At 36.8% G+C, this 27,132-nt stretch overlaps 1 protein-coding gene across 2 annotated transcripts in view; it reads left to right on the top strand.

Moving 5' to 3' along the window:
• The first annotated feature begins 409 nt into the window (after window positions 1-409).
• The window catches only part of GABRG2 (gamma-aminobutyric acid type A receptor subunit gamma2), a 96,674-nt gene continuing 69,951 nt past the window's right edge, over window positions 410-27,132 (top strand). For both annotated transcript variants that reach the window (XM_075209871.1, XM_075209870.1), the window contains exon 1: window positions 410-576. In XM_075209871.1, coding sequence (XP_075065972.1) covers window positions 458-576 — 119 coding nt within the window. In that variant the 5' untranslated portion in view covers window positions 410-457. The remainder of the gene's footprint in view (window positions 577-27,132) is intronic.

Here is a 27,132-nt window from a genome sequence, read left to right as displayed (position 1 = left end):
CTGTTTGCAGTAGACGGGATTGGGTTCATAGTAATATCGCTACGTGCAAAATCAAAGGTGAAAAATCACTCGGGAAGGAATCACGCATGTGTTAATCTTTAGTACTGCAGCGGCGTGCATAAATTCCACTCTGACCTCCTAGTTAATCTGCATTCAGTCTGAGGTGCTTTCTGCTTGACAGATTTGCTGTGTGCATGTGTGTGCGCTATTCTTCTTTCCCCTTTAGCTTCTCCCCCCCCCCCCCCCAGATTCTTGCTTACAGAAGTGGTGCTGGTGCATGAGCTGTCGAACACTGGGGGGTGGGGGGTCCACAAGACGTGAAAAGCGGATCCTATTTCTTAAATATTAATTCTCCCAGCCTGGCGGAATGTATCATTACAGTCAATGTACCTGGTAGGGGGTGGGGGGCTCAACGGGACTATTCCATTTGCAACAAAGAGAGGAGATTGAGGGGGGAATGACAGCGATGTGTTCACCAAAGAAGCCAAATTTTGGAAACAATACGTTATATAATTTTACATTTTTTCATCACAAAATGATCGTGTGGATAGTCCTGCTTTATTCTCTCTTCCAATGGTAAGAACGATGTGCTATCTTTAATTATTGTCTGTCTATATGATATGTATAGTGTAGTGTGTGACTGATAGATAGATATATATATATATATATATATATATATATATATATATATATATATATACATTGTATGATATTATTTGATGCAGTGCACTCATCCAGACTAAATGACACACTTAATAGAATGCTGTATGCCTGCCTTGTGTCGATTAATCTGCTGCATGTGTCAATGTACTGTAGGCACCTTTAATGAACGTTTACCACAGCTTAAATTGAATTAATAAAAAAACACACACACATCTGCAAATGGAAAAATCTTGATGCAGTCATATACCTCCGCCTGCAACATCATGGCTGTGCTGCTAAATTTCATTTTAAGTCTGCATTTTGAATTGCCAGGGAGAGAAGGGGAATTAGCATCCGTGTACAACACACTGTAGTGTATCATGGAAAGCATAGGAACGTTTCAGCACAATGGACAGCGGACTTGCTTACATTGCAAGATAAGGAACGAAGTGTTTGTCTTGTAGCCAATTAAATATATTGTATCTCTTCATTGTAGTTGTTTAAACACACAGGCTATCGGATATTTAAAGCAAAGCACTGCCATGTTTCCCCCACCTTTTCCCTCTGGCTAACTGCAGTGATTATGAATCCTGCTGAAGCAGCGAACACTATGGAGAGTGTATAATACTTGGGTAGGCAGGCAGTGCTGTGTACCGCCAGTTTACTAATGTGCTGATCTCAATCGACGCTGTTTTTCCCCGTCGATGTGTTAATTAATAGTTAATACTGCCATTCGCATTCCTTTAATTAAGGTTTAAAATAGCCATAAAAAAGAAGTGGACAGTTGGTCATATTGTGCTCTATGACATGCCACTAAGCTCTGCCATGTTGAAATGTTCTATTACGGAAATGGGAGCACCATTTCCAGTGGATTTCCAGTGGTGAGTGTCCATGCAGAAGTACTATGCAATGCTTGTCTGTTCTTATGCTCTACAGATCATAAATAGTTATTAATATACATGTACTGAATAGCAAATAGCAAGATATGCATAGTCAAATCATATGCTATTTACTTAAACAAATCACTTTTCCATTAATACTATTGGTTTGCATCCTTAAGGCTTTCAAAGTGTGATTTAAAGAGGTGGAGGTTTCAGCACTTATTGAGCTCCAAGCACCATATTTATCAAACTTTGAATATCATGAAACAATGGAGTGTCAAAATAGAGCATACTTCTCCCCACAACCTACAAACTAACCCATTGAGCAGTCAGCTTGAGTAAAGACAGTGTGAATTTAAGCAACTCTGTATATGTTATTTGCAGAGAAATTAGTTAATTTAGTGTATGTATGTGTTTACTTCTACAGTAATGTGATAGCTAGATCTAAAGATAGACAGATTGACAGACAGACAGGTTAGTGAGATATGAAACATATAAATATGTGATAGAGACATAGTAGAGTAAGCAAATTTATGGAAAATGTAGCGCAAACAGATTTTTGCAGAAAAACAGGCTGTTTTGCAGTGGTGCAAAGAATCAAAACAACATTCTTCATGATCCACTTTTACTATATCACTCCACACAGTGCCACTCAGGACTGTGGGCCTGATGTCCATTTGCAAAGCATATAATCTGCAGGTTTGTACTGTGCATGTGCAGGAAACAAGCCACATGTATATGCACATATGCAGAGTGGCAGGTACTTACACCTACTTCTGACAGTACAGGCAGGATGGGGAGGGTATTGGTGGTGTAACTTAGGCCAAGTACAATAAGTGCATGTTCATGCAAATGCGGCTGAGACAGACCAGCCGGGAGACGGATATATTTCTGATGTAAACCTGGTGCATAAGCTGCAGCTGTAGAGCTTGACGCATCTTGAGATGCCTACATCTCATCATATGAATGGAAATGTTCAATTTTACGGGCCCCAGGCCTTTATGTGTAAATTTGCATTTTACAGTATCTACAGTGAATAGAGGTGGAATGATGATGGCCAATTCATTCTGTTGTTTGGTGTGATTGGAGAAGGAGCAGAAATGCTTAAGGCCAAATTTCTCCAGTGAAACACGGAGACAAATGTGGGACAAGGAGAATATTTCATGGAATAGCTTTCAAAATCTATCTCTTCTCTAATAGATAGATAGATAGATAGATAGATGGATGGATGGATGGATAGATAGGTAGATAGATAGATAGATAGATAGATACAGTTTTTACTTCAGTCTTTATAATAGGTAGATAGACAGATATATAGATAGATAGATAGATAGATAGATAGATAGATAGATAGATAGATAGATAGATATAGATATGTATATATAGATATAGATAGATAGATAGATAGATAGATAGATAGATAGATAGATATAGATATGTATATGTAGATATAGATAGATAGATAGATAGATATAGATATGTATAGATAGATATAGATAGATAGATAGATAGAGAGATAGAGAGATAGATAGATACAGTTTTACTTCTGTCTTTATAATAGATAAGGCCTACACTACTTAGATGCATAATGAGTTTGCTCAGGTTAAACTGATATAATGGTTGATGTTTTTCACTGATTTAATAATCAATGTTTGATATAATCATACTCATATTTACACATATAATTGGAGATTTCATTCCTATAGATTCATGTTTTGACTTTTGGCAAAATTTTATAATTCATCCAAGAAGTTTTAACAACTAGCTTTTGAAACTTTTTCTTTTAAATTTTAAAGGAATAAACGAATAGGAAACAAATGAATAGTTGATAATGCTGGCTGGGGCTTTCCAATTTGTGACGTAGGGGTCAGATAATAATCTTTTTTTCTGTGGGCTTCAGCTTTCTAGGTGCGCTCATGCAAATTAAGACACCAGTACATTAAAGCTTTATTTGTGCTGCACAGCAGATGTCGTGCACTTCGTAAAATACTTAAGTTTAAAAAATAAGTTAAAAGAAAGGTTGTTGGGTCTTTCTTCATTGTTATAATGGCGGTAGAAATATATTAGTGATAAGGTGATTGCCATTTTGATTCTACACAGGCTTTGAAATTCCAATATGATGTAGATTCAACATGCTTGAAGTCATTGGGACTGAATTATTAAGGAGAGCAAAGCATAGAAAAGGAGTAACTTTGCACTTGGCCAAAACCATGTTGCATTGGAGGGGGAGGTAAATATAAAATGTGGGGACAGATTTATAGTTTGGGTAGGACATGTCCTAGATCATCTTTAAATTTTAGTGCAAAAATAAAGCTATCAAGTATTTGTGTGCGACATGAAAAAACAGCCAGTATTTAACTTATGTGTAAAATAATAAAAAAAATTGCACCCCTTACATTGTAACATGGTTTGTCCCGTAGAACATTTACTACTTTTTGTTACCTTACTTTCCTTAATGACTCAGGCCCATTATTTGTAAAGCTATCATTTTGTCACTATAAGGCTAAGTAGAATGTAAATATACCAAGAGCGCAGACCTCAAAATAGAAGATGAAGATGTGAATACTCAAAGGCCAGGTATATAGATTGTAAACGACAAGTGTCAACTAAGACTGGCAAGTCTCAGTTGGTAAACTGGTTCTCCTACCTGGCATTAACCAACATTAAAGACTCCATAACTGAATGACTGAATGGAGAGCGTACATACTTATGTTTGTTGCTCATATAACTTGAGATTTGGCCACCACTACCGAACATGTCAGCAGAGAACCTCTTTCTCAAAGCCTTCCAGTCTCCCACTTAACTTCCTACCTTTTTCTGCCTCTCCCCCCTCTTCTGACTCTGCCCCCGTTCCCCCTTCTCTCCCTCTCATCCCTGTGTCTCTCTGTCTGTCTACCCCTCCCCTTAGATTGTACGCTCCCTTGAGCAGGGCCATCTCTCCTCCTGTTTCCTTCACTTCTAACTCTGCTCTCCAGCTACCTTTCCCCTCACCCCTCTGGGGGTCTCCCCGTCATCCGCGCCCTTCCTCTTGGGCTCCAGCGCTTGCTGGTCTTCCCTCCCTCTCTCTCTAGCTGTGCTTTGAGCTTACTGAGTTACTGTGCTTATTGTTTACTGTACCGTGCTGTCCCACCTTGTATTGTACGCTACAGACACCTAGTGGCGCCCTATAAATAAAAATTAATAATAATAATAATAATAATAGAGAACGGTACAAAGTGTAAGAAAATGCAATATGAATCTGAGCAATATTCTACAGGTGAATGTCTACCTCCTTGCTCCATAGATATGTGGACCTTCCCTAAAAGAAGGTATGTGGTGCAACGAGGGGAAGATGTGCATTCTATAATAACTTTAGAATTTGGTGAGTAGTCAATCTGCCCACAGGCTACCGAGTATTATTGTGTGCTGATTTTATGTGTTGTGCTGTAAGAAACCTTTTAGTAAGATGTTAGTAATTGTACTAGAGATTTGTTCAATTTTAGTTTATTTATCATTATTATTTGTGTTTTTTAACACCTGTAGCATAAATTGTCTTTAAAATATACACAGATACATTTTTCTTTCTGTACCATAAACAAAAACCCAACTTGATGAGTTTTATATATGCCTGGCTTTATTTTGTTTTTGTCTTTTTAAGAAAAAAATGTTGCTTGTACTGATTTGTGTCTTCTGAAAATACTAATACACCTTGGTGAAAAAAAGTTATAAACCTTTAAGATGATGACTGACATAATAGGTATTTCTTAGCCATTAATAATCAAATACCAAAAACACTGGATACAGAGATGCCTGTGATCCAAAAATATATGAGTTCATGAATATATATAAATATATATACATATATATGCAAATCAATAAATTAAGAGTGAAAACACTCCAATGATGTTGAAGCTAATATCACTTTAGTTCAAAAAGCAAAAATCTCCTCAAAAGAACTGCAGTTCAATAAATAAAATGTCACTGTTTAAACATGGACCATCTTGAAAAAATTTGTTTTTGAAGTATAACATTCCATAGATCAAAGTCCCGATATAAGTGTGATCTTGTTCCGCACCCTAATCCAGCTCCTTAGCCCTCAGTAACATGCAATGATACTTCGACACCTGCTCACCCAATATAACCTCCATATAATGCAAAGGGCAGACGTGTTAGCAAATGAAAACAAATGCAGAGTTTGAAGCAACAGTCTTATAACAAACAAGGGCTGGTCTAAATGTTGAATCTTTCAGGAGAGGAGCTCGAATTAACACATTTATTTCCACATGTATAACCAGTCAATGAAGTGTCCGGATCCCGACCGACATTACATATGATTATTCGCGGCTTATAATGAGTGATCACTCCAATACAAATGTAAGTCCACCTTTAAAAACACGCGGATAAGCCTAACAATGGCGCATTGAAGAACATTCACTCACAGTGCTATGAATCGTGGATACTGCGCTCTTCAAATCTGTTAGCCAATTCGTAATATTTTCTTCACAACAGAGGTACAATCATTAGTAGACAGCTTAAAAATAAAAACAATCGTAGCTGTTATAATTCAATAACACCTGGGCTGACGCGTTTCATCGTAATGCACAATTTCCTCAGAGGCAATATAAATGGTGTGTGTGTCTTTTGCATCCTTATAAAGGTCTGCAGGTGCATTCTTGCCTTGATTTAGCCAGTTAGTTTTAGATCTTCCAGATCCATCTGCCAGTGCCAGGGTTTCTTTTTACTCATTTCTTAACCAGTTACTATAATGAAGTTGTGCTCTTGTACCCTTTCTTGAACAAGCTGGATAATTTTTATTATAGTCATGATTGGGCAGGTGTGTTTCATACAGATGTGTTCGTATAGGTTCTCCCAATGACTAGCAAGCAGACATGTGCCTGGGATGCTGGGCACTCTTTATTTAAAGCCCCTCAAACTATTAAATTGAGCATTAGCTTGATATTGTGATTAAGCATTTCTCTGTCTGACCTTCTGCTACTTATCCTGATTTATTTTGACTGCCTAGTGAGGCTAGTTTTTAATGTTCCTCACCACAAAGCCTATCACTCTCTTGCGAGAAGTCCCTGGTAAATTTTGAGGTTCCCAATAGACAATGTGCCTCACATCTAGTCAGTGCCAGTTCCTAGCATTGTAGTGGGTTCATATTAAGGGCAAATTGAAAGTTTATTTTATTTACATAAAGTATATTGTTGAGACTATAGAAGAAAACCCTTCTGTGGAAAAAATGGTGCTATTTAACAAAGCTATGCTAAGTGCTTTAGTCCATGGCAACCAAACAGATTCTGTTTAAAGTGATTTAAAAAAAGAAAACAAATATCTAATTGATTGCTATGGTTACAACATATTTAGGAGACAGCATCATTTCTAATAAGTACGTATCTTTATTTTTTACTGTTGAAATGCTATAGAAAATATATTTTATCTATATAATTTTATGGCAAGCAAAGCTCTTAATACCTGATGGCCATTGTGTCAAAATCTGTCATCGCCTCTGCTGCTGAGAACTGCATGATCTCATCAGACCTATAAGAGCTGTGATGACACAGTTGTCAAAAAAAGAAGTTCTTAAAAATAAAGAAATGGTCCAAATCTGAGCTGGCAGATAATTCACATGTTTGGCAACCACTTACCTGCCATAACAGATGTATAAAATATAGTTAGATATTGGTAGGCATGTTTGCAAATTAAAGTGAGAACATTGGTGAAATGAATGGTTACTGTGAATTCTCCATAAAAGCATCCCTGTATCCATAACCATATAACTATCATACCAAACATTCTCCTTTCATGTGTGCCATACTGTCCTGGGGAGGAAATAGGGCAACTAGGCAGGGACTTGCATCTAACAAAGGAGAAATAGTAAGTCACAAAACGTAAGATAACCATACATGCTGCTATTTCAATAGCAAATTAGGCAGTTTTAGGCCAAATTGCCTGCAAATCACTTTGTGTATCGATTAAGACTGGTTAAATATCGGTTGGACGATGACCATGAGCTGTGGTCACTGGGAAATACCGCTAATCGTGCCCCATGGGATCTCTCAAATGCAACAAACATCTGGATCTTTCTGATTTAACCAGAAAAGAATTTGGCTAAATTGTACATAGCTGCTAAGTGTTTGCATTGCCAGATCTGCCCATGCTAGCACCTTTAGGTGAAAACATTATGTTAATTGCAGCTTGCTATCAATTCAACTTTTCTGTTAAATTTATCTTGGTTCATGATAAAGTACAGTAAATTCTTTAATATTTATGGACTGCTTGCTTGTACTTTCTGACACCTACGGCCTGATTCATTAAGGATCTTAACTTAAGAAACTTCTTATTTCAGTCTCCTGGACAAAATCATGTTACAATACAAGGGGTGCAAATTAGTATTCTGTTTTGCACATAAGTTAAATACTGACTGTTTTTTCATGTAGCACACAAATATCAACTTTAAATTTCAGTGTACAAATAAGCTATCAAGTATTTGTGTGCTACATGAAAAAACAGTCAGTATTTAACTTATGTGCAATACAGAATGCTAATTTGCACCCCTTGCATTGTAACATAGTTTTGTCCAGGAGACTGAAATAAGAAGTTTCTTAAGTTAAGATCTTTAGTGAATCAGGCCCCTAGATATTAAACAATGACCAGAATTTGATTGTCTGTGGTCACTATGCAATCACATTAATTGCACCCCATAAGATCCAGCAAAGCAACAAACGCTTGTTTTTTTCTGGAGTGTGTGGCCAAATTGGACATGCATTGAATTATGGTTTCTACTAATTATCGTAAATGCAGTTTATTTCTGAATTTATATGATCTTAAATGGTCTGACACCTTGGTTTAAATGATGAAAAGTGAACCAGCAGCTTCATCCTTCTCAAACTTCTACCACAAGATAGGCCAATTTCATCCTGTATAGAAACGCAAGCAAAGAACATTATCATTATATTTTTTTCTTAGCAGAAGAAACATGACGATATGAAGCCATTATGCAGGGGACATATATTCCGCGAGGGATTGTATCATTCCTAACGGAAATTAATTTTAGTTAAGAGGGGAAATGGTTGTATCAATTAATGGCCCGGGCAGATACTTAATCAAAAATATATTATTACTGTTGGAGGGTAGGTTAGAACCAGGCATAGGAGTACACTGGTTAGAGTAACCTCATAATGATTTTCAAGTTAAAACCCATGAGCAGGCATGATCTATATATCTATTTATCTATCTATCTAGGGCAGCACGGTGGCTAAGTGGTTAGCACTTCTGCCTTACAGCACTGGGGTCATGAGTTCAATTCCCGACCATGGCCTTATCTGTGAAGAGTTTGTATGGTCTCCCCGTGTGTGCGTGGGTTTCCTCCGGGTGCTTCGGTTTCCTCCCACACTCCAAAAACATACTGGTAGGTTAATTGGCTGCTAATAAATTGACCCTAGTCTGTGTGTCTGTCTGTGTGTGTGTTAGAAAATTTAGACTGTAAGCCCCAATGAGGCAGGGACTGATGTGAGTTCTCTGTACAGCGCTGTGGAATTAGTGACGTTATATAATTAAATGGTAATAATAATCTATCTGACTGTCTATCTATCTACCTACCCATCCATCTATCTATCTATATGAAATCTAAAAAAATAGCATTGTTTTTAATGTGTTTTTAAATAGTGATATTACTGAAAAAAATGATTTCCAGATTTAAGCAAAGTTATTTTTACCAAACTATTTCTGTTGATTTTAGCAGAAATAAAAAATTAATATAAGAAAATAAACCTGCAATTTGATTAATCATAAAATATACTTTGGTTCTAGTCTCTCAGCAGACATATCTTTATAGTTGATATCTACATTATTTGTTAATCAAGATGTGCAATTTCCTTGAATTCCGTATAGATATTACCATTTCACGTAGTATCAATACGTCCGCAGATCAGTTTATGTAAACAAATATTTCAGTTAAAAAGGAATTCCATACAAATATGCTGCTCGGATTGTTTGTTCAGAAAATTAATTCCCTTAATTAATTACTTTAATAATAAGTGCAAATTAATGTTTTTTTCTGCAGTTGACATATATCAATCAGTTCATGTAATAAATATAGTAGTCTGAGATCTTACATTGCTTAATTATTATCATTTATTTATATAACGCCAATCATATTACACAGCGGTGTACAGAGAATATGTGATCATTCACGTCATCACTTCACCATCATTCCTTTTTCCATTTGAGTTTACATTGTAAATTTCCTGCCAACCACACACACGCACAATTAACCTATCAGTATGTTTTTGTACATTCCTGGTCCTTCCCTATGTTAATAGAATAGAATTCAACAGGCAGTCAAGCGTTTTTTAGATTGTTTTTACATTGTTTAAACAATGTGACAGCTGGATGTAAGAAAGTTTAATTTAGTAAAGTTTTTAATTTTAAACCTTGTTGTCAATCACAAGGGAGCAGAAAATGAATAACAATATCTATAATTCATATATTTAGCAATTGGTGAATATGAGTTTAAACAAAAAAAGGTGACTGAATATGTTTAACATCATCATCATGAGAATTCTAGGAAATCATGATCACTGTCTATAGCATGGGTCAGAAAAATAGCAGAAAGATAAAATTATGTCCATAGACCTAATATTGCATTGCAAATGTCTAATTGATTTTCTATGGTTTCCGGTTTGCTTTGGGAGCATAAATTAATGATCTTACAAATTATATAATGCTAGATTAAGCCTCTGTATTAATTTAAGGATCATTTTAAAATGTAATTTCACACCAAAACCCTTACCTGTATTATTAGGGCCCTGCTTAGGATCCCAATGGGCAGCACGGTGGCTTAGTGCTTAGCCCTTCTGCCTCACAGCACTGGGTTCATGAGTTTGATTCTCAACCATGGCCTTATCTGTGTGGAGTTTATATGTTTTCCCTTTGTTTGCATGGGTTTCCTCCGGGTGCTCTGTTTTCCTCCCACACTTCAAAAATATACTAGTAGGTTAATTGGCTGCTATCAAATTCAGCCTAGCCTCTGCGTGTGTGCAATTTTGCACTCTGATTAACAAGCTGTAGAAGCCAATCTCAACAGAAGGTCAACCCAATACAATGAAGGAGGGTAAAAGATTGATTTGTAAAACAACATTTTGGAAAGTGAATTACTCTTGCCAAGGTTCAAATTTTGTATTTGATACTTTTTCATTTATAACAGGATGCTTGAAAACAAAAATAGATATTTTAGGACTGCAGAGGATAAGATCCTCACCCCCTGTTTCTATGGCTACTGCATATATTTATTTATATAGCAACAATCATAATATACAGCACTGTACAGAGAATATGTAATCTTTCACATCAGTTCTTGCCCCATTGGAGATTACATTCTAAATTCCCTACCACACACACACAAACTAGGGTACTTTTTGTCAGAAGCCTATCAACTTACAAGTACTTTTGTTTTGACTGTGGGATGAAAGCAGAGCATCTGTAAGAAACCCAAACACACAAACTTAGGAAGAACATAGAAATTCCACACAGCTAGGGCCTTGGATAGAATTGAAGCCATGACCCCAGTGCTGCAAGGCAGCAATACTAACCACCATGCCACACTGTTGCCCACAATGTTTAGATCTAACATGGATTTTTAATACATAGATTTGGATTCTTTAATTTAGAAAACCATTATCCAGAACATTTTTAAAGCCAAAAGAAAAGTAAATAGAGAATGCATTGTGATAATGTATAAATTTAGGCAATACTACATGTGCTAAATGTAATTTGGTATATTTAATTTGTGCTGCTCCAAATTATAAAAAATTCTTATTAGTTAAAGGGCTACTTAACCTGGATTTTTTATTTATTTATTGATTGATTTATCTATATATTTATAGAATACATCAACATGATAATACAATCATACAAAGTAACTTCTTATAATCATTAGTAAAGTTGATCCTACTGTAGATTTAGTAATTTAATAAATAAATATAACACAGGTAAATAGTAATTATATCCTTGATAATGTGGCTAAAACAAACCTCCCTTTCTTTCATACTATAATACATTTATCATGAATGGTGACTGTTTTCTTTACTTTTACATTATAAAACAGTATAAAAAAGGTACTTTTCATCTTGCAATATCAAACAGATAATATTAGCATTCAACATTCACATATTCATTATATGTTTTATCCACACACATTGGTTTCCTGATTGTAGAACAGCAGGAGAGATCAGACGTAGTGCATTTAAATGAAAGCTGGTTGCTGATTGACGCATCCAGCTCTCACTCACACCCAGTACATCGCAGGGACCCCCTCCAAGGAGGAATTTGGACATAATAATAAAGTGGAAAAACATTTAAATCAAAAAGGTGATGTATCGTGGTTTGTGGAATGTCAGTAGTGAGGGAAATAATGGAAGTTTTAGCACTTGATTACATATAAACTGTTGCATCGCTTGCTATGGAAATAAACATAATAAAAGTATAACAGGCAATGCAAAGTTGCAGGAATGCTTCGTTTAAAAGGTGTAGAAAATAATTATGTTTAGACATTCGCAAATTATTTTATCAATTTTGAGTACTAACCTATGATAATGATTATGTTGCATACAATCGTAAAGGCCCCAATCACAATGATTTTCTGATTACATACTTTAGAAAATCAGAACATATTATATCATTAATATTATCACTGATGACATGACATAGAATAACCACAACAACCACATCACTTCTAAAATCCCTGTGTGATAGACATCGGGTCTACAAAATCCAGACCCTTCACATGGCAAACCCAAGGCTAGCCATCCTAGCTAACCACATTTAATTTGTGGTGACCAACAACATAGGGTCTTCCTAATCACAGTGGCTGTCCCAATGGAGTGTTCAGTTCAGGGCTGATTTCTCTAGTAGAGGGTTTCACAAAAACAAAGTGGTCCTCTCTCTAAGGACTGATAAATCCTTCCTAGCCTTGGTGTTGGGATTTTTAGGGTAAAAGGGGAACACCATGATCTCTCCTCAAGCTCAGGGATCCAATAACTTTCTAGGATCCCTGAACCTGAGAATGTTACACTACCACAATTGATAAAAGTATTACATTTGCTGTAATCAAAACAAAACAAAAGCACACAGTAATGTACAAAAGCTTGACAACTTTCACAGATAACTTTTTTGTTAATGTTTAGAGTTACACATTTCTAATCAGAAAAACTTCACCCTCTATATATCAAACTCCATTATCTCAACATTAGCTGAATTGATTCACCTGAACCCCCCTCCCCCTAGAAAATAATATATAGCAATAATATAGCTATATTTATCCACAGGACAATTTTCATGCACATCAGTTTTTTTTTTTTATTTGCAAGTGATAACATTGTTTTCACCTGCAAATAATAGGTTCAGTTATAACTCTACTGCTGGATGTATGTATGATATAAACTATATATATGTAGCACTGTGCTCAAATTTCAATCAGCAGCCAGCATTAATTGCACTATGGTTGATCTCCTGCTGTTCTCCAATCATAAAACCATTGTGTATAGCTGACACATGTAATATTAAATAAGTGAGTATTGAATGCTTACATTTTCAGGCTTACATTGCAAGAATAACAGTTCCCTTTTTATACTGTATACTTATAATGTTAATGTAAGGAAAATAGCCACCCATTATAAGTGTACATTGCCAATGGTATAACCACCAACGATATAATTACCTTTGTCATGTTTATTAAACTACTAAATTTACAGTGCAATCAACTTTACAACTGATTATGACAAGTTGCTCTATGACAAGGTCACGGTATTACATAAAAGCAAAGGAAAATAAATATGTATATAAGTACATACCTCTGTTTAGTCTAGTGCATTTAGAACCCCTAACACCAGGAAATATGTTGTATTTTCCTGACCTTTGCATGTATTATATAATTTTATTTTAAGAATAATATTCTGTGAAACATAGGAAAAACTAAGAAAATATTTTTATTTTTCCAAAATTCTGCCGAGAGCCACGTAATGTGGTATCAGTCATTTTTCCTTTTGTATAAGGAAGTGCCATGTGACGTACGATATTCAGTTTCAAGGCTGAGAATAGGGGTCAGAGATAAAATAAAATTTTCTTTAGCTACAAGACTGGATCCCCAGGCCATCACTGACAATGCTGCAGAGATGGTGATGCATATGGCAATCATTAATGGACATTTATATGAATCCATCTGGATGCATTGTAGCGGTAAGAATGGCCTAATCTAATGTAGATCTGCTCATTTTTCCACTGCAGTGTGCAGGGTGATACATGTAAAATGCTGCTTGCAAACATATACAACCCAATATTCAGCATAGGCTTGAGTCATTAAGGAAAGTAAGGCAAAACAATTTGTAAAAAGTCTCTGGGACAAACCATGTTACAATGCAAGGGGTGCAAATTAGTTTATTATTTTGCACATAAGTTAAAAACTGGCTCTTTTTTCATTTAGCACACAAAAACTTTATAGCTTTATTTTACACTAGAATTTAAAGTTAATCTAGGACATGCCCTACCCCAACTATAAATATGTCCCCACACTTTAAATTTACCTCACCCTCCAATGCAAAATGGCTTTGCCCAGGTGCACTCCTTTTTTATGCTTTGCTCTCCTTAATGACTGAAGCACCATGTGTATAGCTATGTCATATATACAGTACAGTCCCATGCCCATCATATATACAGTAACCTAATTTCCAACATAAACAGCCCCATAACCAACATATAAAGACAGGAATGCATCATAAATACCCATATGAAGTAAAAATGTCTGATATTAAAGCTAAGTCCAGATTTTTCCTATTTCCCCAGTAATGCAACTTAGAGTAGACTCATAATAGGAGATTCAATTGCTGGCGATGTCTCCAGAATGTCCCCTGAGACACATCGCTCCAAAATTATGGCAAGAATCTCCGCTCATTTTTTCTTGAACCCCATAGAGGTACGCAGAAAAATGAGCAGGGATTCCTGCCATAATGGCTGGCATTGTGTGCAGCCGGACATCGTAGTGATGTCCGAGTGTCACATCTCCAGCAATTGATTCTCCCCCATAGAACATCATAAAGAGTAATTTGTTCAGTTATTGATTTCAATACCATGTTGTTATAACCAATAAAAGCGCAGACTACTTTAAGTGCCTATTTAAGGAATAAGCATTTGAGCATATTTTTTAAGAGCTTTCTGTGTAATAATCTCCACTCACCGGACTATCTTGTGATGTTGTCCCTAATGGTGGTCTGTGATGTTCATGGCTTTTCATACTTAGCTGTGTTTTATGCAAACTTAGACCTAGATGTCATTATTGGTATGTGGTATACATGCACAAACGTTATAAACAAGAAATTGCTCCAAGAGATATCATTAAAAATCTAAGGTTCTGTCCTATCATATGAAGTCTGTAAATAATAATAGTTTATAAAATTATATATATATATATATATATATATATATATATATATATATATATATACTGTATATATTGAGATAAATAGAGATAAATATGTTTTTTTAGAGATTAGATATCAGAAATATGTCTTACCTTACATATTTATATTTGCACTTTAAGTAGGGTGTTGTTTTACAGGCAAAATATGCCTACAGTAAAAATAGAAATAGTTACAAGAGAGTTTAGTTGAAATGCATGTTTAGAGGAAATGACTTATACTTCAGAATGGAGGCTTTTCTCAATGAAGGTCAATGCTAACAAAATGGAAACCTTTTAGCAATTTATGAAGCTATTACCATGAAGTATATAGCATAATCCTTTCCGCTTTAGGAAAACAAGAGGGTGCATCTGACAAGCAAAGTGTCCACCGGCTCATAACATAAGATTTGATACTGTACTTTGATAAACAATTACGCTGCACATTAACATGGGGGTATTCCTCTTAAGTGCTTTTAGAATATTTTGTATTGAGAATTAGAGCATATAAGCATTTTACCATGGGATTAATTTAAAACAGGAAATGGACTTGAAAATCCTTTCTTTATCTGTACAGTATAATACGGTCATTTACTTGTTCAATACAATCAGATGCATTTTTTTGTGTGTGCGTGTGTGTGTGTGGGTGTGTGTGTGCGTGTGTGTGTGTGTGTGTGTGTGTTTCATCTGAAGAACTTCGGTAACTTTGAACTATTCTAGGTTATTTTGTAAATTAATTATTGTCAGGCAGTTTTGACATAAAGTAAGAAATAGATCATGTGTGTATGCAGAAGTCGACATTGCATCGCTGGGGCCCAGTGGCAAAATTTGAGTAGGGCACATCATTGCCACTCCAATCTCCCAATGCCCCTGTTCTGCTCTTTTGAACATGCATAAGGCCTGATACATGCACAGTGGAACTCTGTTCGGAATGATCCGATTGCTCAGCTGCTTGCATGCCCAGAAGCGACCCGCTTAAGTTTCTAAGCATGGGCGGAGCTGCTGCTTGAAGAGGAAGAGCAGAAGAGCAGAAGAGGAGCTTATGGAGGGTGAACCAGCATTGCCAGGCCTCCACTCTGTTCCAAGAGCTGTATCTGCCGCACCTACTACAGTGGTAGCAGTTGTCCTTTCTCCTTTTATATCAGGTTTATCTAGACATGTAAGGATTCTAAAGCTATGGTGAAAAAACATGGCAACAGTTGGAATCCTTGCAGTGCCGCATTAGTGATGGTAAAAGTATCTGAATTTGTACTCATTAATCAAATAAAAAATCAAAATAACTTGAACCTGCAGAAAGTGTATTTTTTTACCTTCGAATTAACATAATAGATAATTATTATGCACACATTAGATTAATGGCACCAAATTGGTCTGTCATGGATGAATATTGTTATCTTTTATTTATAAGGTATCGAAAAAGATACACAGTGCCGTAAAAAGATTCACAATGCCTTACATTAATTTTACAGTAGTATGCAATACACAGACAGCAATGATCCATAATATATTACATAACAAAATACATTTTTAAACTAAACATAATTATACAAAGACCAGATATCTAATAATTACCAGAATATACAAAGATAACATGGAAATGCAGATCAAGTTATTAGCGGGACAGTGAGTAAGAGTGAGGTTCAGTCCAACGTGAAGTAGGCCTGGGTTAAAGAACCGGGTTAGGGAAGCAGGCCAAGAGCTACAGAGGATGATGCAATGGTAGAAGGAGAACACAAAGAAAAATTATCTATTATCTATATCTAAAGTTATCTTTTACTTGCGGCCCATTTCACATGTAAAGGCAGAGCAGTAAGGACTTGTACGTGCAAATTAGCCATGACTCCTTTTCAATGCGTTCAATTTTGTTTTACACGTATAATAATCATAGTTGCCTACTCTCCCGTAATTACTGTGAGACTCACAAAATTCTGGGAGTCCTCCTGGACTCCCGGGAAAGCAGGCAATTCTCCCAGATTGTGGCCAGTTCTGTAAATTAAATGGAGGGGGCATGGCTTAGTGATGCGAAGCATGCATCATCTTGGCCCCTCCCCTTGTTTTTATTGGTCAAAAATAGCAATGCAAGCTTACGGGAGGGGCTAATGACGCGATTCTCCAAGTCCCGCCCCCCCATACCCACTTGTCCCCCGGACCTCCTGGGAAACAAGTTGCCTATGTTGACAAGTATGATCTTAAGATATTTGTCCAGGTAAATCTTTTAGACCACATTTTTACTATAAATTCCAAATCAGAAACATTTTTATAGGCATCATACTCAAACACTTTAGTTATCCCGCCAATAAGACATTTAAAAAATTACTTTTTTTCCTACAGTTTTTCCAGTTTGCAAACCACCTCTTAAAACATTTATATGGGTCCATGGTTACAAAATTGGCATTGTGGTTTTTGATCTGCCCACTCAAAAAATCGGACTGTTTAATTTGATAAATTGCATGGTTTAAAAAACTCACAAAAAAAAAAAAGAAAGCATTTTAAAATGTGGTTTGGACAAAAATCACACTTTCATACATTCCAGACATATCTTTAGATGTGTTTGGGCTAATAATAAACCAAGGCTAAATAAAGCCATATTAGCCCACATACACGGCCTGATTTAACTTCTACTGAAACTTGCATGCAAGTTGCGTGTTTAAAATGAGCATGAAACTTGAGCGTACACGCGTCCATATTAAAATCCAACTGGATCTTAAGATACTTTTCCATTTGAATCTATTTGTAAGTACATACTGTCCAAACAGTTCTTGTTGTATGTTAACAGACAGAACAGACTGCGGGATATGTACTGGTACTGGTAGGTTAATTGGCTGCTAACAAATTGACCCTAGTCTGTCTATGTCTTTCTGTCTGTCTCTGTGTGTGTGTGTGTGTGTGTGTGTGTGTGTGTGTGTGTGTGTGTGTGTGTGTGTGTGTTAGGGAATTTAGACTGTAAGCCCCAATGGGGCAGGGGCTGATGTGAGTGTGTTCTCTGTACAGCGCTGCGGAATTAGTGGCGCTATATAAATAAATGATGATGATGATGATGATGTACACGCATATGCGCAATATCAAGTCCCATCAGAACAATTGCTAATTTTTTTTTAAAAAAAAACAAAAACAAATTACCAACTTCTAATACTGTAATCAAAATAAAAAAATATATTTTTTAATTTTTTAAATTAAATGCAGAAATCATGATGGTCTTAATTTGTGCTATACATACAATTTGTTTTGATGGTTTCTATTCCTTGCATACATATGTTCTGTGCTATCTAGTGGCACGAATATGAGTAGACATGTCATGCCGTGACAGTCATCACTATCAGTCTGCACTCACACCTGCCCTGTAGCTGGTACAAATGATATTGCTAAAAACAAGCGTTCTTAAGAGATACCCAGACATTGAACCAACCACATCTGCGTTGGCCGCCCTCGGAACGACCTTATTGTACAGTGTTTTCATTCATCCGCCATTTCCCTCCGCCGTTTCTCCCTTCAAGTCATAGGCACTAGTAAGTGTCATTTCTGTGTGGACATGAATTTCATTGCGTTCATTGGCACATGGTCTGTTTCGGAGCATGCGCAGGCTATATCACGCAAGATATAGCAATGGGACTGACGTCCTTGATGAATGAGGCTCATTATGTCTAACAATTTATTCAACATGATGGATTGGAAAATTTATATGCTCTCAAAGAAAATTATGATTCATTATTCTCTTTAAAGTCCAGCCAACTGAACCAAATGGGCGTAAACTCAGAGAACTGGTCACATGCAGAGAGGGATAATGTCATAGACATGTAAAAGTCGATGTGGTTAAACCACTGAGTCATAGTAGGAGGAGAGGGGGATTTCTAGCTAACCGGGATTAAAGACTAAGGGGTAAATGTATGAATCTCCGGATTCTTCATCTCCGGCGTGTTCAGCCTCGTCAGCGCTTAAATTTAAAGCGGCGCTGCATTGCAAAGGGAAACTTCCCTTTACAATGCAGCGCCACTTTAAATTTAAGCGCTGAAGCGGTTGAATGTGCCGGAGATGAAGAATCCGGAGATTCATACATTTACCCCTAAGCTACATTATTCAGATGCTTAAGTGGTTATTATTTATATAATGAGATGGGGACCCACCTCCATATTTCAATTTTTGTCTACTTAATATTTTACTCCACCCCATTACTTTGCCCATTAATCATTAAGGGATCTGCGACTGTCCTCTTGTTGTGGTCCTATAAGTCCCAGCCCAAACAGTTTTTTCACTGTTTAAAGGTGATGTAACATCGTCCAATTTTTTCAATTATTTTTAGAATGATTAACTCCCACACACACATACAGATGGAGAGTATTTCAGTTAGAAAAATGGGCAATTGGTCACTTGTGGAATGCATGACTATCATGGCATCATATCCTCTTTGTTCTGGGGGTTAATGGTTCAATAAGCACATTTCATCCATTGAACAAGCATTTTACTACTACATATTTCTGTGGTACGTGTGGTAATTTTCCTCAACTATATGAGGCTGAGAGGATTTATGAATGAAGATTAGGAGATAAGGACAATGCAATGTTAGTGTCATGTTAACTGACATTTGCTATTCATTTGCTATTGATTGCAATGCTGCCTATCCTAGTCTTTGTACAGTGACAGAGCCCAGGAACACACAAGTGTGTGTGTGTGTGTGTGTGTGTGTGTGCGTATATGTTTTATACTGTCTATATAGTAAATATTTTGTTATAAATTTTAAATTTTTCACTATATATACCTAACAACAATGTGCATTATTAAATAACAAGAACATATAACATATATGTACAATTTTTACAAGGTGAGCGTGCGAACTTGGTTTCATATAGTGATATTTTAGTGGTGCTTTCTATGATACTCAGAGCCGGACTTAGACCTCATGGGGCCCTAGGCAAAATACTGATTTGGGGCCCCCCTACCTGAAACAATACATAGCACTATATTTTTGTAGCATACCATATACCCCTATAGTTGAGTAGAAGGAAAGCTATGTGCCGCAAAAGGAGGGGTGGCCATACCACTGGGGGCATGGTTTGCATTGTCGGGTTTACCTAACATTTGAAAACAGCTAGGCCACCCTCCTACAGAAAAAGGCAACACTAAATAATTACAGAGCAGTCCCGTTTTTTAAGTAGTTGGGTCAAAACAACCTAATAAGTATTTAAGTCACCTCTGTGCCCTTCACATCACCTTTGTGCCACTTCACATCACCACTGTGCCCCTTCATAATTGTGTTTGAAACAACCTTTATCATAGTGTGCCATTGTGCCTCCGTTAGTTTGCATACCTTTCTATTGCTTGCTTCTCTTCTGTTTTCTTCATTCTGTTTTCTCACCTTCTGTTTTGTTTTGTCTTCTTTCTTGCCCAGTCGCATGCGGTGCTGCTCTCCGCTCCACAGTAAGTCTTCTTTGAATATGATGTCGGGCGTAATGTCGTCACACGGCGTGACTCACGCCTGACATCCAGTGGAATACAACGGAGGAGGGGAGGAGGCTGCCAGGGGAGGTTGCAATCATGTGATTTTTCTTTTTTTGCCCTCTCACACAATATTTTTTTTATTGGCTGGCATACCCTACCACCCGCTTTGCTGTTGGGCCCCCTGGGGTCCGATGGGCCCTAGGCAAGTGCCTAGGTAGCCTAGTGGTAAATCCGGCCCTGACGATACTATATGACGTATGACATCTGTTCATTGAATGGTAATGGAAGTTGTGTAAGCAGAGGAAAGAACACAGGTACAGATATATTTCCACAGTCTACCCACAATTCTGCTTAGTGTTCTTTTGATTATTTGATTAAGGTAACAGTGCTTCACCTTTAATCTAGCCCTACTTGCTTTATATTAGGACACTGGAGAAATACACATAATAAAATGATGAATGCAGCAGATCTATTTGTAGTTAGTGCTGAAATATACAGATTGATTGCTGATGTGTGGAGATGTTTCCTTGCATAGTTTGTTGCAGAAACAGGCCCTTCCCATCACTAGAAGCTGCTTGAATTGCCTCTGTCAAATTGTATTGTCCAGTTAGGCATTTGTCTTATATAGGATATCGTATTTGATATTTAGCATTTATTGCACATGTCTGTAAGCCTCTTAGAGATGCCGTTTCAGGAAAGACCCTGTGACTTTTCTTTTGGATATGAAAAAAAAGATATTTTAATTATGTCAATTAGAAGAAAAACACATTACACAGTATTACATTAAACAGTTTTGTGTGGGAATGACAGGAACACTTTAACCATTGAACTGTTATTTTGCAAATTTTCAAGAACATTTTGCCTTGTACTATTCAAGCTGTATTCTAAGGGGAAGGTGCAATACAAACTCCAATCAGGAAAACTATAGTCACATAACCTATAATCACAAATTGCTTTAAAGGGTTAAATATGTTTTGCTGTTTTACAGTCACAACAACTGTTTTATGTGGCTGTATTACAATGTGACCTCAGAAAGGGTATTAATATTGTGAAAACCAGTTCTGTTCATAATACTTAATTTCCATCTGGTGTCTTGTTCTCAGAACATAGGGTGTGCTTTTGTGTGGACAAAAATGTCATATTGATGCAGTGTCTTTTTACAGGACATTATGTGGCTGACTTAAAGTTATTTGTAATTGTTTTTTCCTATAGAACTGCAGGGGGTGCACATGGAATCAATTGTTTCCATGCAGGGCATATACTGCATGGTCTTGCATGCTGCACACACACACACACACACACACACACACACACACACACACACATTATGGCTAGCTCTATATTTTCCATACATTTTAGAGTTGAGCTAAACCGCACAACACTTACGACTCTAAATCATCTTGCACGTTTTACATTTTCCCCCAGAAGCACAATATGGTTTATCCAGATGCAAATTTTGTACCCAGTAGCTGGATTTTCTCCCTCTTCAGCCTGCTTCTCTGTAAGATATCATGTATAGCCTTACAAATATTTTTTTTGTTCATTATAGTAATTTCAAATATATAGGGAGTAATTTAACTATCTGCGATATTCGTCCGGACATCACTGCGGTATACAGCTGCGCACATTGTTGTCTAATACAGTACAGAATCTCAGCTCATTTTCTCCTCGCATCTCTATAGGATTCAAGGGAAAATGAGCAGAGTTTTGACTTTTCCGGAGACACATAGTGGTCCCTTGCACTGAATTAAGTTGCCCCATATATTTTTTTCTTGACATATAAAATCTGATTTGTAGTTGACAGTTTCAAATATAGAATTTCAAAAAGACAAATGTGTATCAAAGTCCTTTGTGGTAGTGCTTACAAAGTTTGCAATCAGGTGCATTCATTTACATTGTATTCTAACACAGTACAGTAGCTCACAGCAACTAGCAATCAGCAGTCATAGTCACTGTAGAGCTTGAGCATCCCCAATATTCATGCTGCCACTAACAGTGTCTTTGCATGGCATTTTTCAGTTACATGTAGATAGAGGAGGGGGTAATGTGCACACACCCAATCATTTTAAAAAGTTGGCTCCTATGATATTAATAGTACAATATTAGTCTATATAATGATTCATGTGTCCAGTGCACAGCAGATTTATTGGAATTGCATGTAAGTTGTAAAGTTAGAATTCTATAATTTCTTAGATGTGGACACTTGGACCAGGAGAGCTACAGAGAGATTTGGCTATACAATGCGGCACAGACATAGTGTTCCATATACTGCATATGAAAGGAGTCAATTAAGCCTGTATACAAGAAATCATGATACAGTAAGAGTGCTAACTAGGGAGTCCAGCAACACCCTGCACCTTGATAGGCAATTAGCAAGTGATCATTGCGGTACTTGCATTGGCTGCATTGTATTTACCTATTTCAAAATGGAGTGCCTCTGTTGTTCATCTCTAAACATAGTAATATTTATTAGTAAACTCACTGAGAAATGTCTCTATTGGAATAAAACATCAACAATGAAAAAATTGTAAGAAAGAAATATTTTAATGGATGTTAATGTTTACACAGAAAAACAATGTTATTACTTAAATTACATTATATTATTGACTTTTAGTTTCAATTGCCTCTTAATTAGCTGCCTTGAGGTTTGTGGTCATGTTTGCAACATAAATATTTGGTGTATTCATTTCCCCTCAAAAATCTCAGAAAATTAGAAATTATTAGTATAATACCGATTTCATACTGCCACCCCTGCAATTTCCCAGGTGTTTCAAGCCAGGCTTTTGCTGAGTCTCCGAGCGTCCCAGCTCACACTACACCTTGACCCAGGAATTTCCCGTGTCGACTCCATTCATACTGAACACGGGACTGCCCTGGCAATATGTGTGTGAGTTATCCCAAGAGGAGCTTTCAATGGCTGAAAAATACTGAGGCCATTTAAAGGGAACTAGTTTTTTTGCACACAAAGATGAGGTCAAAGTGGGTGGTGAATATTCACAGCATTGCTTAAATCATGGCCGATGAGTCACTTTTGTGTAGCTCGAAGTTTATGTTTTATAACGATGCATAACAATGACATCATCCTCAAGCGGTTCAGACACCCAATCAGCTGCTTTATGTGAGACCTGGGTTGAAAAACCTGGGTCTCACCATTCATACTGCAGGCTAACCAGGGCAAACACGGGAATTACCTCACCAAAAATCCCGGGTCTAAATCCCTAGTTTTCAGACCCAGGGTTTTCCACTAACACCATTCATACTGCGCCTAAACAAGGGTCACCTGGGCCTGCCCCGGCAAAAACCTGCGTTTTTCATGTAGTGTAAATGGGGTATAAATGACATTTATAAATGACGCTTTACAATGCAACTTTTTTACTTGCAATTAGGGGCTAATTAAATTTTGGTTATGTTTTGTTTGAAAGAATATACATTCATAACATTCATAAATAATATGAATTGACCCCTGCAGTCACTGGAAAGTCTTGGATGGTCACACGGGCCTATTGTAAAGATCTGTAATAAAATATAGCTTAATTCAGCAATAATAAAATTAAGGTATTTAGAGTGGAAAAAATGTGCAAATCATAAAGGAGTGATCCCTGATTTGTTTTTTTGCGAAGATAAAAGCCCCTTCTATGTGTTTTCAACCTCAATGACACCATGTTTGCTTTATTATAAAGATAGGTGTACCTGGAGAATTTTATTTCCAAGTGAGTCTCCAGTCAATAGGGCTTGTGCCGAGTTGTCCACAAAATGACTCTTACAAAGAGAACACTAGGAAACCTAGATGTATCTGCCTCTAGAAGCGTCTGCCTCTGCTTCTGCAGAATGTGTTCTTGGTTTATGATACGTCATCAACATCGGAGAGTATTTGTTCTATAGCCGGTGTAAAATGTACACTTCCTAACAGTCTGCATGAGCTGCATTTGCGTAACCATGCCTTTACTGTTCTAGGCCATGTTAGAACGCCCCTTGGCCCACCTCTCCAGGCACAGAAGTAATACATAGGACCAACTTCTTGCGCATGATCAGAGCGATATTACGCAAGATATATGGCTCAACCTGGTGTGCACACTCTGCATCAGCTCCGGTATCTGGGAATTTGAGTATGTGAGAAAATACCAGAGTGAATGTTACCAGAGATTCTGCTAGTTAGTGAGAAGAAGCTTTAAGTTGAATTCTATATCATTAAAAGCATGTAAATGCATATGTGTAAGGAACATTTGCCAACTTGCGTTATCTACTGCAGTTGGTAGTGGCAGTGGCTATTACGTTTGACATGTGGTGTAATTGGCATTTTCTTAACTCCACTGGGTAACCAGCCTAATACTCTAAAAAATAAATTGTTATGATCTTTTTCATGTCACTGTCTCCTTTGTTTTCTAGAACTGGAAAACAGAAAACTACAAAAAGAAAGAAACTAAACTCCCTCCAAGTTTCTTTCAGCCTGTCTAGTCATCTCTACAATTTAGTCATTTGCTTCTCTAAAGTAGCAGTGACACCTTAATACATGACCACAGATAGTGTAGCTGATGGGGACATCAATCATAATGGACTTTAATGCTGCTAAAACTGCCAAAGGAGCACAGAACCTGTCCTGAGGTAGTAAATCTCTCTTTTAGTATGAGGTGAAGTGGCTTTAAATCTCTAGAAGGAAATATCACCATGTCTCTATTAGTGGTGTCAGATAAAAGGAGCATACAGTGTTTACTACTATAATGTAAAATCAGATTTTATGTTGCTTTTAAAATGCCCAGCTCTTTTCCATTAGGTTGGTTACCCACTGGCATTAGGAATACACCAGTGACATCGCAAGATGAATGTTATGGCATTGGACACGCAGTGATAACCAGCATGTACAATTGTGGATGGGTTGGGTTCGACTCCAATACATTCTCATTTAGTAAATGCAAATAAACATAGCAGACAGCACCAAGAGATGCCACCGAGCCAGCAGAGCTCCAAGCTGCAAGCACAAGTGCCTGCCCCTAAAACACATAGATTCCATCCCCATCTTTACTTACTTTTATTAATATTAAAAACTGGTAGCAAAAGCATAATTTTTTACTCAAGATGACTAGATTTGACTTTCTCTAATCTTTTTATTCATTTATTGATTTAATAGACACATAATATTGTGGTTAAAAGGCAAATGTATAGACATATAACATAAAATAATACTATAAAAGGAGAGAAACACATCAGTACATACAACACGCAATTGTAAACATGCTTCTTTAATTGTGATCAGTGGTGTAAAAAGGTATACAATGAAGTTTTTAAATATATTTATCATATCAAATAAAGATAATACATGACAAAATTGAAACACCAATATAAAGTCCCTCAATAGGGCAATGGGCCATGTAGTTGTGAACAGAACAGCTAGTACACCCCACGGCATTGTGTCAATGTCTGGAAATGTGCAGGAGGGATGCAGCACAATTCTGCCACAAGTCATTCAACTGATGCCTGGTTGCTGGTGGCAGAAGATGCTGTCTCAGGTGTCATCCCAGTATATCCCAAAAATGCTCACTCTGGTTCAGATCTGCTAGCTAAAAAAGGCCATTACATATAATAATGGATAAAATGACTGTTGTGCTCATCAAACCATTGAGTGATCACTTGCACTTTATGGGTAGGAGCATTCCAGCATTATACAGGATCCTGATCATGCTGCAACCTTATTTACTTAATTCACGTACAAGCCACACCTGTGTGGAACTCCTTGCTTTCGTTATGCTTGGTATTCCTCATTTACTCAGGTGCTTCCATTGTTTTGTCCACTTTCAGTATTTAAGTGCTATCAGGAATAGAGATGAGCAACTGAATTTGCAAATTGGTCTGTAATTTGCCCTAAAGGATAGATTATTGCACTTTTGATACTCATTCTTCTTTATTGTTACTACTATTTGTGATTGTGACTTGATGTGATCTGACCTCTAGCTATTCTAATCTTTATCTTTATCTTCAATTCTGTTCCTTGCACACTTGGTACATAACATTTTTGCTCAATTTGCTTATTTTCCTATGTATTACAGTCTAAAAGATGTGTGTACTTTTGTTTTCATAGTATACTCATACCTTACCCATGTAGACCTTCAATACAGTCAATACAGTTTCTACTATATCAACTAGTGTCATTTTTACAATGCACAGAGTTTTTCAAAGCAATATGTGTTTGCAAATTCTGCTGGCATAGCCTCCATAAAATGTAATGATACAAGGCAAACTATTTTCAAAACTTTCTTTGCAAAGTCGTATCAAGCACTGATGATGTGAAACAGTCACAACAGTGTTATTTTCAGAGTCTAAGTGAAACTAACAACGCAATAGCTGGCAAAGCCATAGCTGCGAGTTCTCCATCACCTAAATTCACACAAAAGCAGCACGAAAGTTTGCAGTAAAAAAAATAAAAATAAGTTAATTAATGATTCTAACATTGTTATCCTCGCTGATGGTGAAGGGGGTGATTATGATGTTGATCACTCTTGGACTGAAGCTGTAGTTGTTCACAAAAATAATTCCACAGGAAACTTTCAAATCAGCCAAGACTATGGCCAATCATCACTGTTGGAAATATTGCACAGAGGGAATGCCAGGTTTGTTGAATCTGGGTTATTTTGGGACTTTGTGGCTTATAAAGGACCAAGATGGCAAACACTTAATATTATTTTACAAGTAATGCTGTTCTAGATTTATATGCTACTAATTTTCATAAAAATGCTTGAAATGTTTTGAAAATAG

This window comes from Mixophyes fleayi, chromosome 4 (assembly GCF_038048845.1).
Source record: "Mixophyes fleayi isolate aMixFle1 chromosome 4, aMixFle1.hap1, whole genome shotgun sequence".
Taxonomy (NCBI): domain Eukaryota; kingdom Metazoa; phylum Chordata; class Amphibia; order Anura; family Limnodynastidae; genus Mixophyes; species Mixophyes fleayi.
This window is presented reverse-complemented; position numbering and strand designations above follow the sequence as displayed.